Source organism: Triturus cristatus, chromosome 8 (genome assembly GCF_964204655.1).
Source record: "Triturus cristatus chromosome 8, aTriCri1.1, whole genome shotgun sequence".
Taxonomy (NCBI): domain Eukaryota; kingdom Metazoa; phylum Chordata; class Amphibia; order Caudata; family Salamandridae; genus Triturus; species Triturus cristatus.
Genome location: NC_140591.1, coordinates 253,289,726 through 253,309,138, shown reverse-complemented (window position 1 = coordinate 253,309,138; position 19,413 = coordinate 253,289,726). Strand labels below are relative to the sequence as shown.

Sequence of the window (19,413 nt, the reverse complement as noted above, 5' to 3'; positions counted from 1 at the left end):
TGGATGTGTGCTGTGACTGGCAGAATCTGTGTGGCCTCACTCTGCACAGCCTGTCCTTCTTTCCAGCTCCTGTCTGCTCCTCTGTCGAGGCTATGTGGGTGGGGCAGCAGTATTTCCTGGTTGGTGATGTCATCAGCCTGTTCCCGGAGCGACGCGGCAATTTGCGATTTCGCTATTACCGATTCGGTAATTGCTAATTCGGTATTACCGAACTCGCTATTAGCCAAATCGGTATTACCGAACTCGCTATTTGCTAGTGGGGCCGTTTGCGTGCCCCGCTATTAAGGAATCGGTAAATTTAGCGATTTTTAAGAAATCGCTAAATTTTACCGAATCTGTTGATGCATGCCAATTACCGATTCCTTAATGGCGATTCCTTATTTTTCGCTATTAAGGAATCGGTATTAGTTTGGTTGATGCATATGCCCCATTATTTTTTAATTTTTTGTTTTTTATATTTCATGACCCAGTCGGCTTCATTTTCAAAAGCTCCATTGTACTTAAAAAAAATGCTCACTTTACCATTCCAACAAGCCGTCAACTATGTTGAAATGGTAAAACGAAAAATGGTCGCAAATGCATCATAACATATTCGCATGCATGTGTGCACACGGTGGCCATCTTGAAATGGTCTACAAGGTTACCGCTGTGGTTGTACCTGCATGCGTAGTGAACCATGGGTGTATATGTGTTGCAACACATGTTCATACCACAAACACACAACCATGGGCAAAGACAATAGATCGGCACTTGCCTTTAAAGATAAAACCTACTGGCTTTGCCAATGCTTGTAACACAATGTATTGTCTAATATATTATACTTATTCATTTACTGAGCTAAAATAAAATGTTTCAGCCATGGTCTAAACAGAGATATTACGAGACGGAATTGTGTTCTTGATTTGTGTGTAGATCTACATGACTTTGCACTGCCTATTAACCTATCATTACTTAAATAATTCCCATGGAAGTGTTTGTTTGGTATAGTAAGACCCCATCACCAAAGATTATGTTGGATTTGGCCCTCTCTGCAAGGTTACCCCCAAACCTTTTGCCTTCAACCCTCCTATTTTTGCTGATTTTTTTTTTTTTTTTATTTCTTTATTTCGACTACACAGAGTCACAAAAGAAAAACATACAATAATAAAACAGAACATTGACCATTTCCAATGTACAAAAAATACACCTTCAAAACAATGTTGACCAAGAAATTCAAATTACGGTGTTGCCTGAAAAGAATATCCACTAAGAAAGTCATCCAACGTTTGGATGATCATATACAACAGGGATGATCTCATTATACCATTGATCTTCTTCTGATATTCCACGTTGCAGCTAGGAATTTACTAACAGCAAAAACAGTTAGTGGAGATAAATCAGATTTTAGTATTCGATAAGCATCCAGATGTTTCCTAAATCCCCATTTTTTACATAGGGGGACAATCCACTTTTTCCCGGGCTTCATGTACGAGGGACAGAAAAACATTACATGAATATCGTTTTCTAGTTTCTCAGTGCAGACAGGACAATTTAAAATAGTTGGTGGGTGCCATCTGCTCGTAAGAGATCTAATTGGAAGGGAATTGTATCTCCATTGGAGAAATAATTTCCTGAGACCTGTGGGATTGATGTCGTTCAACACTGTCTCCAACTTATAAGAATCTTTCATTGATAAAAATGAACTTGTCATTGAGCCCAGTTTATCAGTCACTAACCACGCAGACTGATTGCTTTCATGATACATACTGACCAGGTCTTTACGGGATATGGTTCTGCAAGCCTCTTCTGGATTTGTCCACAAAAGAGAACAGCCCAACCTGTCAAACTCTTCCTTTATATATTTTAGCCATGGGAGTTTTTGAATAATTGGATATTTTAATAGTTCTGAGAATTCTTGCCTATAAATAGTAAGTTCAGGTGTTGCCCATAAACGCCTCCAGAAAGTTAGGGGCTTTAGACCTAATTCCTCCTTTATGGATCTTATTCCTAGATCTAGCCTAAGAGGGAGAAGGGGAGAACTAGTCGGAAGGGATAATAAATTCCAAAGGAATTTATTTTCCGTGGCCACGATTGCTTGGGCACAATTGTGTCCCCACAACTCGGCGCCATAAATTACTGCCCCTCTAGCCTGCATTTTGTAAATCTCAAGTGGCGGACCAATAGGTTTTATATGAGATTTGTTCCAAAGTTTAATGATCCCCCCAGTTTTTTGCATTAACTTTAGTTGGGATTTAATCTGATGTTGAGTCCAGACCAAATTCTCATTCACGGTCACTCCCAAATACTCAAACATCTGAACTCTTTCCAAACTGACACCGTCAATAACCGGATTGGGGCTAGATGTTTTTGGGGGATTAAAAATCATAAACTTTGTTTTAGCCGTACTTATTTCCAGCCCCTGATCATGACAAAAGGAGACAAAACCGTCCAAAACTCGCTGGATACCCATTGGGGACTTAGCAAGTAACAGGGTATCATCGGCGAACATAATCGCCGAAATCCCCGTACCGGCGAGCTTTGGAGCGTCTTTATTAGGGACCGCGTTCAAATGGGAGATGACTCCATTTACATAGAGACAAAACAGGGTTGGTGCCAAGACACAACCCTGCCTGACCCCCCTGTTGACGGGGAAGCTGGATGACAGATTACCTTCTCTCCCACACCTGACCATAGCAAAGTTATCACTCTGAAGTCGTATTATAATATCCAATAAGGAGGGTGGAATTCCTAGGTCCCGTAAGACAACTCATAGCTTCATGCGCGGCACCAGATCAAAGGCTGCACGCAGATCAACAAAGACGGTATAAAGGGAACAGCCCTCTACCTTAACCGTCTTCCAAAATACCATATTCAATCTAAAAATCTGATCAGTAGTCGATACACTCTTTCTAAAACCAGCCTGGTAGTGGCTCAGGATCTCAAACTCCTCAATCCAATCTAAAAGACGATCTAAAATCAACCTGGCAAAGAGTTTCTGGGCTACATCTATCAGGCTGATAGACCTATAATTGGCTGGGAGGAGAGGCGACCCCTTCTTAAAAATAGGGACCACCTCCGCACCCAACCAAGTATGGGGAACCGGCATACCCATAGAAATTGCATTAAATATTGTTAAGAGGTAGGGTGCCCAGACTCTAGGTTCATGTTTATATAAGTCTCCGGGGACCCTGTACCTCAGGAAGAGTAAAACTAATCAAGTCTATCTCTGGAACATCACACAACGGCAGATCACCCCAAAGGGGCTCTGTACTGGGAGAGTCACCCTTATACAGAAGACTAAAGTGGTCTTCCCAAACTTCTGGAGCAATGTTCGGGTTGACTGCAGGATCCGGCTCTGCTGATCCAGTAGTCACAATCTGCCAGAACCTGCGCGAGTCCCTATCCGCTAAAGCAGTTGTTAGGGTGACCCAATTCTCATTTCCCCACTCAAGCTTAGCGTGGTGAATGAGATATCGATAGGCTTGTCTCCTTTGCCGAATAACATCTCTGCTATCATTATCTTTTAATGCATTCATCAATTCTGTCTTTGCCAATCTACACGCCCTATTATACGGGTGCTTCCTACATGGCCTTCTCCTGCAGGGAGCTGGAGGGTTCAAAATATCTGTTAAACTAGAAAATAGAGCGTTATTGAGTTCGGCAATTTTTCCGTTGTAATCAGACAGATGTTGATGCTCAATAAGGACGGCCATTTCTTCCAAAACTGGGCTAACGCTAGCATAGACTTTAGATAAATCATCTGGGTTGCTAGCTAATTTAGCCCATTTTACCCTACGTCTATTATTGGAAAGAACGAGAGTATTAGTGTTATCCGATTGCAATAAAGGTTCATCCTTGCCCAAACCTGGTAACATGAAATCCAAGATCAGGGGATCATGGTCGCTCTCTCCCCTAGGGAGCACCATAAAATCCTGAACTCGATTCCATTCCTTACATTGGACAAAGATATAATCGAGTCGGGCCTCTCTACCAAGTTTATTAAAGGTAGGCTTAGAGGGATTGTCGGATTTTGTTCGCCCATTACATGCTCTAATAGAATGAGCCAACACTAAAGAGGTAATTTGTACAGCCAATGGCGTCAAAGATCTTACAGTAGGTCCTACCACAGGTGGAATTTTCCATAGGTCGTCCTCCTCCTGATTTATAGCATCCAGCAGCCCCTCAAGTGGTTCAAAATGAGAGTTAAAATCTCCAGCCACCACTAAGAGAGTACCCTCAGGAATTCTAGACGATACAGTGGATAACACTTCAATGACCCCTGATTCTGCAAAAAAACTAACCGGTCTTGAATATACGTTGATCAAGGCCAAATGTAAGCCAGACCGCCATTTCAAGAGTATACCCTGCACATCGTCAGACCCTGTATCCAGAACAGTGGCACTGCAACCCAAATGTGTCGCAACCCAGATTATTAGACCCCCCTGAGGGTCGACCCTTTCCTTCCCACTTAGCCGGAACAAAAAATTATGCAAACCCCTCACGATGATAATCTTCCCTGGCCCATGTCTCTTGGAAATAGCATATATCATGCAGGTCTATGAATGAGCCCCATTCAGGGCAATTGAGCTTATTGGAAAGCCCAGCTATGTTCCAGGAGAGAATTTTTAAAATAAGTCGGCCACTGGGAGTATCAAGGGAATTTCCAGATATGGCTTCATCAATTAAAATGGGGATTTGTCCAGAATGACCGGTGTCGGGGGAGGAAACTGCCGACTTCAGTAGTGGACAGTAAAGCTCTCCCTCGACCCCGAGAGGGGCATTCTCACCTTGCAGTCAATCGACCTCCTCGAGGCAGCTAAACCTATTATAACAGGAATAGTCATGCAAGGTGGACTGGTTGTACCTAGAGTTGCTATGCTTTCTACTGTGAGAATTTGGTCCCACACTTATCCAATCATCAGCATTCCCTGGGTGAGCATAGGTGTTGCATGGAGGATAGAAGAAGGATAATGGAAGAGGTTGAATAAGTGAAACTCCCTGGTTCCCCCTCCAGTTGAGAATATATGACACAATCTTGGGGTTTTTAAAATTCACCACAACGCAATCACCCTTACTTTGCTTCATGGTATTTCCCAGCCAGTTGATCCTCCTAACCATCAGAACATCAGCTGTCATAGATGGAGGGAGAGGCCTGTGGGTATTCAACCAGCTAGTAACTTTATTTTTTAGAGAATCGTGGGTTTCCAGGTCAGGGTTAGCAAGCACAGGCACTCCGGTCAAGACTATTACATAAGGAGCTGCCTCGGGAGCTAGGTTCACGACATTTTTCCGTCTTAAATTACCCAGGTCTTTATTGCCAATACCCCCATTGTCATTGGGGATATTCCCTACTTTAGTTAAGTCTAGTTTAGGAGCGAGATTGGGGGACCTTGCAGGGTAAGATAATTGATTCTGTGGTAGTGAGGACGTGACGGCAGTGGAGAGTGATAAGTTTGGGGGTTATGAGGGTGCACCTATTGGAATTGTTTGACTTGCTCCTATAGATTCAGACAAACCAGCAGAATTAGAAGTAGTCGGGAACAGGGGATCAACCAAATTCAAATGTTTTGCACTTTCAATTTGAGGACAAATCATGCCATTGGTCCTCAAACAATTAGTAATGACCCCTGTAGCCGTTTCTATTTCTTTTAGTCTAACATTAATGGAGTCAAATCTAACCATTAAGGGATCCAAAAAATCTTTCAGAGCATTTATTAGAGTGCTAATTAAGCAATCTTTCATTCCTCCCATTCCCTCGCCGGAAGTAGAGAAGGGAGGCTGGGAAAGTACTTGTTCGCAGATTAGGGTGGGTGTTACAATAGAGGTTACAATTGGCCTTGTAGGTACCACAGGTACGGCCTCTACTGGAGCATTACGAGTAGTATCTATTCTAGCCTTTTTCCCACCCTTAAGCTTCCTTACACATTTCCTTTTAGGTACAGCTCCCTCCCGTGCACCTTGCACTGCTATTGACTTTACTTCACTCCCCCCAACTAAAACACATTCAGATAAAGGGACAGATGAACACTCGGGAATGGGCTGGAGCGAATCTCGCCGTGAGGATATACTAATCCTGAGCTCCTGCAAGACCGAGTCAATCGTTTGATCAATACTGTCCATTAAAGCAATATGAGAATTGTTCATGTCCTCAGGGGATCTAGCAGATGCAAGTAGACCTAGAGAAGATCTTCTGGTACTTTCAATACCCTCAGAGAGGCGTCTTTCTAATATATTTAGCTCATTATTGACCACAGAATTGGCCCTAATAAGAAAATGATCCAATGTACCTGGGACCATCGGGGATGACGGCAAAGTTTTCTTCCGCGTAACCATTGATTGCATTATGAACGCGAAGAAAGCCAAGGGGAGAGGCCCGGTCCGGTCTTGTCCGTGCTTGAACGGGCTTAAACGGGCCCGCCCTTTGCCCGGGCTTCGCCCCGGACTGCGCCCCACACACGTCCAGCTCACGCGAGACTGGGCGTGACTTAAATGGACGTGGAGAAAGGGTGGAGCCATGAAGAGGACCCAGGTGCGGTGAGTAATGATGTGGCAAAGCACACTGGTCCTCGCAGTCCCAACAGTGATTGTACCTTATGCGAAGAGTAGCGCCTTGAGCTATGGGCAGTCAGCTCCTCCAGGGCAGTTTGCAGGATAAAAGAAGTTTAAAAAACAATGTCCTCGCCTACGAGCGGCTCCCGCGAAGCGGGGGCCGCGAGGCGTTATGTAGCCGAGAGAGGTGGAGCCGGGAAGAGGACCCAGGTGCGGTGAGTAATGATGTGGCAAAGCACACTGGTCCTCGCAGTCCCAACAGTGATTGTACCTTATGCGAAGAGTAGCGCCTTGAGCTATGGGCAGTCAGCTCCTCCAGGGCAGTTTGCAGGATAAAAGAAGTTTAAAAAACAATGTCCTCGCCTACGAGCGAATTTTTTTTTTGTTGGACTCTGTGCACTGTTCCACTGCTAACCAGTGTTAAAATGCTTGTGCTCACTCCCTAAAACATGGTAAAATTGGCTTACACCTGATTTTTATATTCAATTTACTTATAAGTCCCTAGTAAAGAGGTATACCATATACCCACACCCTATAAATTAAATGCTACAAATAGGCCTGAAGCACTTATTGTGCAAGCTACTTGAGTAGCCCCTTAAAACATGTCCTAGGTCTGTCATTGCAGCCTGGATGCAGTTTTGAACTGCCTAATCGACTTGGCAATGTAACTCCCTTGCCAAACCTTATACGCCCCTTTCATTGCATATAAGTCACCTCTAAGGTAGGCCCTCGGTAACCCGTAGGGCAGGGTGCATTTTTATTGAAAGGTTTAACATGTAATTTTACGTTTTACAGGTCTGGTAGTGAAAAAACTCCTACATTTATTTTTCACTGCTGTAGGGTCTACCTCTTCCATAAGATAACATTTGCTTGCCTTATTACATTTAATAAGAGCTAACGTTTGATTGGGAACAGGTAAACATTTCATATTGGGTGTCTGGGAAATTGTAATTTAAATCCCCTTTTAATGGTAAAGGCGGATTTTAAGTTACAATTTTGAAAATGCCACTTATATAAAGTTGGCATTTTCCTACCCTAACTATTTGGTGCCTGCAGCCTGTTCCTTCGTCACGACTGGGTGTAGTTGGACTTTGCTTATTCCTCCCAGACAGCAACACAATAGAAGAATGAGGTGTGCCTGGATGGGACACCACTGGCAGGGTGAAGGGGTGGAGCTGGGCACAGCACCACTTGCAAAAGAAAAGACTGTGCCCTGCCTTCACACAAAGGATATCAACCTGCATTGTTCATACAGCCAACTTGGAGCCAGGGCAGGGGAGGCTGGACATTTTAAGCATTTCAAAAGGAATTCTCTAGAATCTTCTTCAACTTCAAAGAAGGCACCATGTATAATAATAGGACCCTCAGACCCACTCTTCAGTTCACTTTCCGGACTTGGGAAAAGACTCTCAGAGGACTGCCTGCTTCAGTGGCCTGCTGTGTACTCCACAGACTGCTTTGCTGCACCTGGAAGGTCTGCTTTGCTGCCTAGTGCCTGCCTTAAACCCTCAGAGGCATGCCCTGTGACTTGAGCCCAATTCCACTGCTTCAATCCAAGACTACCAGAGTGACTGCAAGAGCTGGCATCTTGATCAGCGCCTCAGTGACAGAAGAAGTTCCAATGAACTTGAACCTGCACTTGGACCCAGTCTGAGTGAGTCCTAACCCCCCAAGTGGTGCCCCTCCAGTCCTAGACCCTTGGTTGTGATGTTAGAGGTGTCCAAATCCCCCAAATCCAAAACTTTGGACTAAAACAAATGTTGGCTAAAAACTGCTTTTAGAACCAAGAGGAGACTGGGACCAACCTGCTCGTCTATTCGCTCGAGATGCATTGCCAGTCAGCCTAGCTTCATGGCAGCTCCTGCCACGTTTTTCTCCACAGCAGCAAATCCTGTTCAGTGGTCCTTCACCAAAGGGCTATCCAGCCTCATAGAACTCTTGTCAGCTACAGCCTCCAGCCTCGTCCCACTTGAGATTTTCAACTTTCAAAAAAGAAACTAAGGGCCAGATTTATATTCTGGTGGAGTATTCTCCATTGGGCTGATGGAGGACTTTACATTTGCCAGGCTGAGAATAATCTGTCCTCGAGATTTTTAAATGACCACTTAATAGGCAGTCATTTATAAAGGCATTGAATGAGTCGCCATCACGGCGGTTCCTGTCAATTTAATTTACTGTCTGTTCAATTTACAGAGCTGCGTTAGAAGGACGATGCCCTGTAGAAACAATATTATTTTCAAAAAGAAAATCCCAAAATGGGATGACTACATGTCCATCTATCTAAATTGGGTGGGCATACATGTAGCTAGTTTGGCCATGGCGGAGACATAGTAGTCTCCGCAGTGGCCAAACATACGGTCAACACACAATAAAATTTGGCGGGTGACCACTATATTAGTGGGGAGGGAACTCCATCGCAGCAGCGATGGAGTACCCTCTCCACCAAAGTATAAATCAGACCCTAACTCTGAATGAAGAAATCTTCACAGCAGTTTAGTCCAGGGGCTCCCTGACAACATTGCCCCCTCCTCGGACACCACCTGCTCATTGCCCTGCTGCTCTTCTATCTTCTCAGGGATTTTATTGTTGAAATCTCTTTAAAATTTCTTCTAATTCTGAATGTTAGCGCATACCGGGTCCAATCCACTTTTTGTATCCAACTCTCGCTCCATAGCAGTCGACCATATTTGTCGACTATGACTCGGTCTTACGCGACTAGATGTCCACAGTTGGCTCTTTGATCTTTTTTACCTTAAACTTTAAAAATTCATAACTTTTGTTCTACTGATTAGATTTTTGTTGTTTTAGTGTCAGATCATTTATTAAAATGTATTCTATTTTTCTTGTGACTTTTGTGGTTCACCTTCACAGGTCCTGCAGCTGTGTTAACACCCCACTAAACCAACAACCCAATTTCTCACCAGTTTCATAATGACCCTGTCAATAAATACATAACGTGGCTGACACTTTCAATACCACTGGCTCCAATAGTGCATATCAGACAACGAAGGAAGGATTGTCTTTCAGAATTCTACACTTCCTGTCTAAGGTTTTGGAAAGAAAGAATCAAACATAGTACCTTCCACATCTAAAGAGGGTCATCCCACTCTGAGAATGTTTAGGATTTCATACGGGGCTGCTAACTGTTGCAAGCAAACACTACTCGTGGAGTTCGATCCAGGAAGACGCAGATTAACAGGCTCCCTAAACCTAGCAAGCGTTGGGCTTAAGTAATAATCAGGCACCTGAAAATGTTTTAAAGGAAAATAATCTTCTCTAATAGTATTCGTTATACCAGGAGATAACTTAAACTCGCCTTTCTAATACAGACTTGAATGCCAGAGAACTGGAGACAAGGCAACAACAAAATAAAGAACAACTGAAAATGACCAAACGCCAAAGTAAATTTCAAGGGAGGATGTCAAAAGACAGGTTCCTATGTACAAAAACTATCGTGACATAAATATAATAAACATTTTCTCCTTTCCAAGTAACACAAGGAGAGTTTCCTGCAACTATTAAGAACGCTAAGAACCCCAGAAAGTGACCACTGTGATTTAACATGGTAGCTTAAGTGTTATTTGGATTCGTTCTTTTTTTTTAACCAAGCCTCTTTGAAGATGCACAAACATCTGAAAACTTTAATCAATGATTCCCCATTCCCTACATTAGCAGCACCGGGGAAGGAATGCACTGGGCAGACTACTGCAGTAGCTAAATAATGATAATCTACAAAGTAATTTTGACATCAAAAGACCTCAAATAACAACTGCAAACATATTTACATTTTAAGCTGAAAAATTACAATTGATGAGAAAATATGTCACCTGAAAACGTTCTTACTCAAACACAAGAAAAAGCATATAGCTTTAAGACAGGCAAATTCAAACATCAATATGTGGCCCGTTAGCACTTTGCAAGTATTTCAGGTTGTAAATACTCACTAATTTCCACAGATAAAACATATAAATGACCGTGTGTTGCGGGCAGTACTCAGACTTATGGTGCACCGTTTACTTGCATGTACTACTACAATCAGTCAAAGAGAAACACCTTTATTTTATATCGGAGATCAGCGCTGAAACAATTCCAGCATACTTCTATGAAGCGAGGTACCATAAACACTTCATTTCGCCCTGTCCTTCACATCTAACGCGACCAATTGACCATTGCAATAAATTCACAAAATGAGAAAGTCGTCCTTGAAAACATTTTGATGAAAACGTGCAAAAGGCAACCTCTGAAAAAGGCCATTAGACCGCAGCTCATTGTACACTTGAAATTACCTTTTTAAAGAGACACACTCAATCACAGCCAGTCCATTATAAGTTTATAGAGGACGAAGATGATATTTCTGTGCTCCGCAAGAAAAAATAGGGAATAAAAACTAAAGAAACGAATACCAAGATTTGAATTTCACCCTGCCAGAACAAGTTCATATAGTGTTACCACAGAGCATCAAGTTTTGCTAGACATAGACATGCAGTGTAGTGAGGGCTGCGATTTAGATACATACATTGCTATGTTGGTGTAAGCGCGTTAGATGTTAGAAAGCCCTCTTCCCACTTTTGCTGCCTTTGCTCACGACACTGTAGATACATGTTATTATTTGAAAACTGCCTGCTCGCCTTTTTCTTCACATGAGAACTGTCTGTTGTTCACATCCCTAAACGTGCGCTACGACCTTGGTCTGAACAATGTGTAAAGAAACAGTCTGGGTCGCCAGACAATGCATGTTTTTGAGTTCAGGTTGATCGGCCCACTATTTAACCATAACACGCACGCAGCTGCAAATACCTGAAAGTCGAGTGCTTTTAATATTTCAGACTGCATGCTTTACACACATTCGGAAGAAGAGCTTTCCCAGGAGCAGAGTACACCTGATCCTGTGATGTGATTCCACTAAGCTGATCTTTACGGTATGGGGTTCCTCATTCAAGCCTAGAGACCTTCTACTAGTCTAATAATACTAGTTTACTAGCGAAAGGAAGGTGGCTGCACTCCATTGTCATTTATACTATGATTACTCCTTTCATTTTCTATGGTATTGTAACAATGCTGATGGTTTTGATTTTAATCATTTGTCTGCTTATGTTAGCCAAAGTACTGCATCTTAGGACACGTAGTTTATAAAATAAACCTTTTAAACTTTACCGTGTCTCTGATTACTCTTGTTATGGACTGATATGAGAATAATTACGAACAGGTATTTCTGATTCCCACCATTCCTGAGAGTACTCTAAGTCTCTTGTTCTGGGTTGTCTATGCATTGGGACCTCCGTGATGATACGGATAACGAATGGGACACTGATGCTGGTCGGATAGGGGTTCTGGGTTCTGAGGTGAGTTTTTGGTACACCACAATTCACTGAGGTCCTGGTTTCCTGCGCATAGTTCTGTGCATGAGCAGAATCCCTGCAACAACAGGTTACCCTTTAATCATGTATTCTACCTGCTAATGAGGGACCCAAAGTTACACTGCGAGTACAATAGCTTATGGGGGTTCCAATTTCTCATTCCTCCTACCACTGCCTCCAGCGCACATGGTCATCAGAATGATTTATATTGGTTTCAAAAGCAAATAGAAAACAAGGTTAAGTCAAAGTTAGCTTTGGAGCTTCCTGGGTGGGTGGGAAACCAGAATTTCATCACAATAACTAAGCTTGTTTACATCTGTTCTGACCGCACTTACAAAGCCTGGAGAATCGACTCCGGGGTTTGTAGGGAGTGTCCTGCTCATGGAGGGCACCCTCACACTTATAACCTAGCACCCTGCCTTCAGGATTGAAATGCCTGCCTTAGGTGTGACTAATAGGTTTTAAGTGTAGTGACCTCAGATATAAGGAAACATATATTAAGCCTGGGTGTAGCAGGTCGTAGTGCCGCTACGCGTATTTCCATGGTGTTTGAAAAAACTCAGTGGAAATAGGCTCCCTTCCCCCTCCCAAATTAATTAAAAATTAAAAAAGAAGGCACTTACGCAAGACGCACAACGTGGTGTTTTTTCATAGAAGAAGGATGGCGAGGAGCAGGAAGGAGAGCGACCAGGCAGAGGAGCACATGCTGGTAAGTTCCGTCTTTTTTAATTTTGAATTAATTTTAGAGGGTGGAGGGGCTGGCTAACTCCGCTCCACCACGGATGGGAGTTTGGCTTAAACTCTGCATATGGAACGGAGTGCGGAGTAGGCAAAAATATGCAAACTCCGTTGGCAGAGCGGAGTTACCCGCCCAGGGTTAACGTATATGTGTTGTAAGTGGTGCTAGCAACAAATTGCACAGGCTGCAAGGGCATGCCTGTAGTCTGAATTTAAGCGGACTTCCATGGGTGGAACAATACATGCTGCAGCCCATGGGAGACCCCTGGGTACCTCAGTACCATATACTAGGGACTTAGAAGGGTACACCAGTTTCCAATTGGGGAGGTGCAAAAGTACTTACCAAAGCCATTTTAGGAGAGCGAGCACAGATGCTGGGGTCCTGATTAGCAGGATTCCAGCAACTTACAGTCAGAACACACAGACACCAAAAGCGGCGGGGGTAACCATGAAAGCAGATCCTACTTTCCTACAACTTGTGTCTCCTATTCCCAGTTCATCTCTCCCCATCAATTCTCTGTTGACGGTGCTGCACGCAGTATATGTTTCTTTGCCATCCGCGATGCCTAATTGAAACATGCTCTACCTGTATTCTTGATGGAGCTAGCTCCTCCATGTTTCAACATGGCACACAATCTATTTGCTTAAAAAAGATCATTGCCGCATGGTCAAACCAATGGCCACCTTGTCATGCATGCAGATTAATGTAGTGGTAAAGTTTTTTTGTAGGTGGGCTAGAACTGCAGATAGAATATGCTGATGCAGTTTGCCAACTACATGCCACTGGCTCACTTTTTGAAAGTCACTACAATGAATCATATGCATGGTGCTCTTCACCATTATAGCTGACTGCAGAGTAGAAGGTTTGCATTCTGAGGTAACATACAGCTCATCACTGACGAAGACAATTCAGCTGGTTTGAGATAATGGGTAACAACTGAAGATATGTACGTATTTGTAGAGATGAGATGGCCTATATAAATATATATAATAATGTACTTACTTGCAGTGGGCTTTCAGGCCGCCCTTTTCATCCGTTGGTCAGTAGCTTTATCATTCACATTTTTCTTTCACCCACTGAACCATAGAGCATAGGTCAATGTGTCAGCTCACTTCAACTGTAGGCTAACTTCACTGTGAGTGATGGCCTTTTCCCTATCACAGGAAGCACAACCGCACAAAAAAGTAGTTCCTTTCAGTGCCATGCACTACTATGGAAAAATGCGCTTTTCGCGACCAAGGAAAACATTTTCCTTTTTTTTCTTCTTACCGTTGACAAAGGCCTGGTATCTCCCACAACAATGTTTTATGAAAACCATGGCAAAATACAACAAGCATTGACAAAGACCAAAGGCTCGCATATGACACCAGACCAATTGGTTTTGGTAATATTAGTCTTAGGAGATGTAACAGAAAACTTATTACAGTGTGAAGTTACTTTTTACATGTGGGTGATAGTCAGAAGGGGTGTAGCCCCTGTAGAGCTTTGCTTTTAAACGTGTGGGTAAACTTTGTACTTTAGGTCATACTCGTTAAAAGCAGTTTATAGACTCTGAACACCTAACACCAGCGGGATAGCTGCCGTTAGTGCAGCAGGGGCAGTGAACCGGGGTGCAGAGGTGAAAGAGATGCCCACTGCATCGCATATCTGGCGGTCTTCTACTACCCAATAAAGGGGCAGTGGTGCTCATTTTCATTGCTCGGATAGAGCCAACTGAACATGTCATACGGTAATGCTTCACACACGTGTAACGCTCCGTATAAATTCCCGACAGACTAACGCTGTGTGCCACATAGCGCAACTGTCCTAGAGCTGGCTGAGGGCTATACTGGGGTGATGGAAGTAGTGAGGGTGACAATAAGTGGAGGCAATCACCACTACCTCCGGGCTCATTTGGAATCCTGAGCTTTCGGTAAAGGAGAAAAAACATATGCGTTAATCGTGTTTGCTGCGTTTATCTACCAAGATTACACATTTGGAAATGTGAGGTATAATAGCTCGTTAATTCAGGGGAACTAATCATTGTGGGCTATTTGTCTGCTGTTGTACATAATATTCAGACTGCACATATCTTCCTTGAGGTAAAGCAGTTCATAAAATGGGAGACACCTGATGTATGTATAAAGATAAAAAAAATGTACACTAAAATAGATGCAATTGTCTTGTGATAAGGAAATATGGCAGAAAATCAGAAACAACATTTTACTGAATTAAAACATGCAAGGGCCTTTTGAAAGAAATAAGTTTAGCAAAAAAAGCAATTAAAAAAAACACCGGGAGATTACATAAATCTCCTCTTCTTATATTATCGGAACATTATGAAAGAATTGACAAGCAAGAGTTTGATGGATGACAAGCATTCCAAAGATGGTGGAAACACAACCTAGCATCGCAGCACAGCCCATGACGTCGCCATTTTAGAGGGACGTGATTGAATATGTCGTCCGAATGGCACGGCTACTCGTAAAGATGTAAAACAAATGCCGCACACACATTCATGACTTAGGAACTAAAGCCACAAGCATACTATACAGACATACACTTGGTGCCGTCCAGCCTCTACCTGCAAACTAAGTAAGAAGTTATTACACAGACTGTCAAATCTGCAGTAAATTAATAGTCTCACAACTGATTTCACTTGTACAGCTACGCATAACCAAAATACTTATGCAGGCACCACATATATGCCTTATTGTGCTTTCACACATCCAAATAGGCGGTATCGGTGATCAACAATGACTGACTCCAGCCACAGATATCATCCAGCCACTGCTACCACACTGCAGCAAGAAGCAACAAGGAATGATGTACAATCCTCCCTCCAACGATGTAAGTAGCGTCGATACTGACTTGGCTGGCAGCCACTCCAAGGCACAGATTCGGATGCACAACCTTAGATCAGGTCCTAGCAAGGGAGGCCAAACACACGTCTATATTTCCATTAATTGTGCTGAATGCGTGCCAGCATACAGAGTACGCCACCTTTCTGACACGTCATCAAACTGATATCATAGTCGTTTATTATATCACCTTTTAAACTTACCTGGGAACTAATCATGCGTTGGGATGATCGAGCAATATTGGCTGGTAAACCAAAGAATGCAGGTTTGTCATCTTCAGGTAGCCCTTCAATAACATTCCTGTAGTCCTACAAACACAGAGAGATAGATTTTAAAACAATAATTAACTCCACACTTGGGTTTTTAAAATACAACTTGCTAAACCTAATGTCCATGGAAACGAATGAGAGACAACAGAGGTCAATATTTTGTCACATATGAGGAAACATTTCAGCTGCTAATATTTCACTAGTTCACAATATATGTTGTTCAATGAGCAGGCCTTTAACGTAATTATTGGGAGGCACTTTCAGCACCCCTTTAAAACAAAGCAATAACGGGTTCTATATTTTATCGCTCCAAAGATACATCAGAGGGCAGGCTCGACACAGATAGTGTTATTGTCACTCTCCATCTGCCATGGCATCAGCAGTGACAATCTGTAATTGCAATAGTAAGTCTGATTATATCAGTCTGTGCCTGGCCACATCTCTTCTGGTCCCTGGCTCTGGCAGAGGGACGTTGACTCATGGGGAGAATATTTAGGGTAGAGAACAGTTGCCTGACTAGTCCCAACTACTCCTTGCTCTTTGCAGAATGCTGGCAGTCCTGGCTAAACACCATCTTGAGCCTTCAGACCCAGCAAGTGTGTGAGGGGAAAACTCAAAGTGGGGAAGAAATAAGCAGTTTTACAGCAACAATCTACAAGCGATAGAAGAATAATTATTTGCATGGAATACAAGTTCACCAAGCACCATTTACTGCTGGTTCACACCACATTCACATGTCTGAGTCGGTTATATTTGAAATTAATAGTGTACACACATTTAATACAGCAGTGCCAATCTAGTAGATTATTCACAGCGTAAATACCAAGGTGGATCCACTAAGGCGGATATGAAGGCATCTCCACTCTCAGTATGGGCTATAAGAAAAAGTTACTTACCCGCAGTTATGATCTTTCTAGCGGATACTCTATCTGCCTTCAGATTCCTCACCCGTAGAACAACCCCAGGCACCAAAACTTTAAAGCTCTCAAGTCGACCAGCAGGGGGGCTCCAGTCTTGGTCAGCGCCAGAAGTGGTGACAGGCAGTATCACCAAAGCCATAAGGAATCCACGTCGGCGCAATGACATCAGTTTCCAGCTGCATTTTCAAAGCCTTTGGGGCGAGAGGCCAATTTGACATTGATCTAGTAGTGTAAACAAAATATATGATTTGGGATCTATAACTTTACCACTTTTTATTCTGTAGATTCCTCACCTATAAAATAGATTTAATAGCAATACCCTATCCAGGAGGATGGTTGATGGATGGTTAGATGACAGAATCTTGCAGAACAAACCTGGTAAAATGTCTGTCCCTGTGCACCTCTGAAACCAGGCATGAATGTTTAGCGAAGGTGTGAAAGGACACCCATGTTACTGTCTTACAAATTTCAACAGTTGGTACCCCCTCTGGTAAATGCAGAAGTTATCAACTTAGCCCTGGTTAAATGTGATCTGATCCCTTCTGGAGGATCTTTCTTGGCTTAGGCATAACAGCTCTCGATGCAGAGGATGATCCATCATGAGAGAGTCCTCTTTTGCATCGCCTTACTTTGTTTGGCACCACACTACCGGACAAAGAGCTGTTCATCTAATCGAAAATCCTTGGTACGGTCCAGGTAGTAATTAACCACCTGCCTGGAATCCAACTGATGCAACAGTTTTGTAGGATGGGGTAGGGTAGAAGGTCTTGTAGTGGAGACGGAGTTCCATGTACACACATTGCTATGTTAGCATAAGCGTCTTAGATTTTTTCTGCTTTTGCACACAACACTGCAGGTAGCTGTTATTATAGGAAAAACTGCTTGCTTGCTTTTTCTTCACATGTTCACATCCCTAGACGTGCACCACGACCTTAGTCTGAACACTGTGCAGAAGCCGTCAAGGTCAAATAACAATGTATGCTTTTGAATTCCTGCTGATCGGCCCACGCTCTAGCCATAACACGCACATAGCTGCAAATATCCGAAACTCAGGTGCCTTTAATATTGCATTTTGCATGCATGATTCAGACACTTTGGAGAAGACCTTTTCCAGACACAGAGCAGAGCTGATCCTGAGAAGTGATTCACCTAAGCTGATATTTGCGGTATGGGGTTCCCCATTCAAACCTAGAGACCTTCCATTAGTTTCATAATACTAGCTTTCTTGTGAAGGGAGGGTGGCTATATTCCACTATCGTTTATAACATGATTTCTCCCTTCATTTTCTATGGTATTGTAACAATGCTGATGGTTTTGTTTTTAATCATTTTTCTGCTTATGTTAGCCAAAGTACTGCATCTTAGAGCACGTAGTTAAAAATAAATATTTTAAACTTTACTGTGTCTCTGATTACTCTTGTTGTGGAATGGGTATAATAACGAAAAGGTGTTTCTGATTCCCACCATTCCTGAGAGTATTCTAAGTTGCTTGTTCTGGGTTGTCTAATCATTGGTAGCTTTGAGATGATACGGAGAACGAATGAGACACTGATGCTAGTCGGATAGGGGTTCTGGGTACTGAGGTGGGTTTTTGGTACACCACAATTCACTGAGGTCCTGGTTTCCTGCGCATAGTTCTGTGCATGAGCGGAATCCCTGCAACAAGGCGCACCTAACGTTTTGGTCTTATGATTGAGACGCCTTAGTAGTGCTTATATTAGTCCACAATACCCTCACTCTTGTTTCTGGTTGACGGGTGTGACAGTTTAAACCTACCTTCTTAGTTAATATATAGGTTCTCTCAAGCTTGAGAATTAAAAAGGTTTTGTTTTGTCTTATACCCTTTTTGTGCTACAGTTAATATAAATTGTTTTTCTTCGCTGTGTCCTTATGGCTGAAGTCGCTATTGCGGCGCATAGCCGTGGACCTCTCCGGCGTCATTTGATGCAGTTCGGGGTGCCTGATGATGGGATGTCTATTATCTTTGTAGTGAGTGCCGATGCATCATATCCCTATGAGTTGTTTTACTCTTGGGTTACCGTGCCGGCGGTGAATGCGGACGATGGTACGTTTCACTCTTACACTCCTACGGCAGTCCCGCCGAATTATACGCCATATAGGAAGCAGATAATTCCTGTTTCCGCTTGGCAGCATCGTGTTTGGTTCAATGGCGCCATCCCCCACACCGGTTCGTTTGGGCCCCTTGTCCATTCCAGCGGCCACTTGGCCAGTACTGGCTGGGTTCACACCACATCTACGTAATTTGCATGCCAAGGTGGATGAGTTACGTCAACTCCATACCGCTCTGATTACGGTACATCGGGCTTTAGTGCAATACGTTTCACGCAATGTCCAGGTAGGGGCACCTGTTGTTGAGGGGCAACCAGCTGGCCCGGTCGAGATTACTATTAGTCCCGTCATGGTTAATTCGGTAATGGGCAAGCACCCCCAGAATAAGGACGATATGCCTTATTGGCTTGCTGAGAAATTTGACCAGATGGAAGCAGTTTTTCTGAATTCTACGCCTGTGGAAAAACACAGGATACTCACAATTAGTTTGCAGAAAGACTTAGTCCCAGAGGTAGCTGATTGCGATAACTGGGGTAAAGTATTTGCGGCAGTCTACTCGAAGTGCTTCGGCACCCCATCTATGGCCGTACTGCCCTCCGTGATTAAACGTGTTCAAGATCAACACGGTCCGGAGGCGGCGGTCGAGTTAGGAATGAGGCTTGTCGGCGTGTTCGACGTAGTTGCCACGCTC

General features: G+C 43.3%; 1 protein-coding gene across 1 annotated transcript in view; it reads right to left on the bottom strand.

The window, feature by feature from the left end:
* The window catches only part of DYNC2H1 (dynein cytoplasmic 2 heavy chain 1), a 1,714,832-nt gene that overhangs the window by 302,002 nt on the left and 1,393,417 nt on the right, over positions 1-19,413 (bottom strand). The window contains exon 83 of the mRNA XM_085621461.1: positions 15,668-15,772. Within this exon, the coding sequence (XP_085477587.1) occupies positions 15,668-15,772 (105 nt within the window). The remainder of the gene's footprint in view (positions 1-15,667; positions 15,773-19,413) is intronic.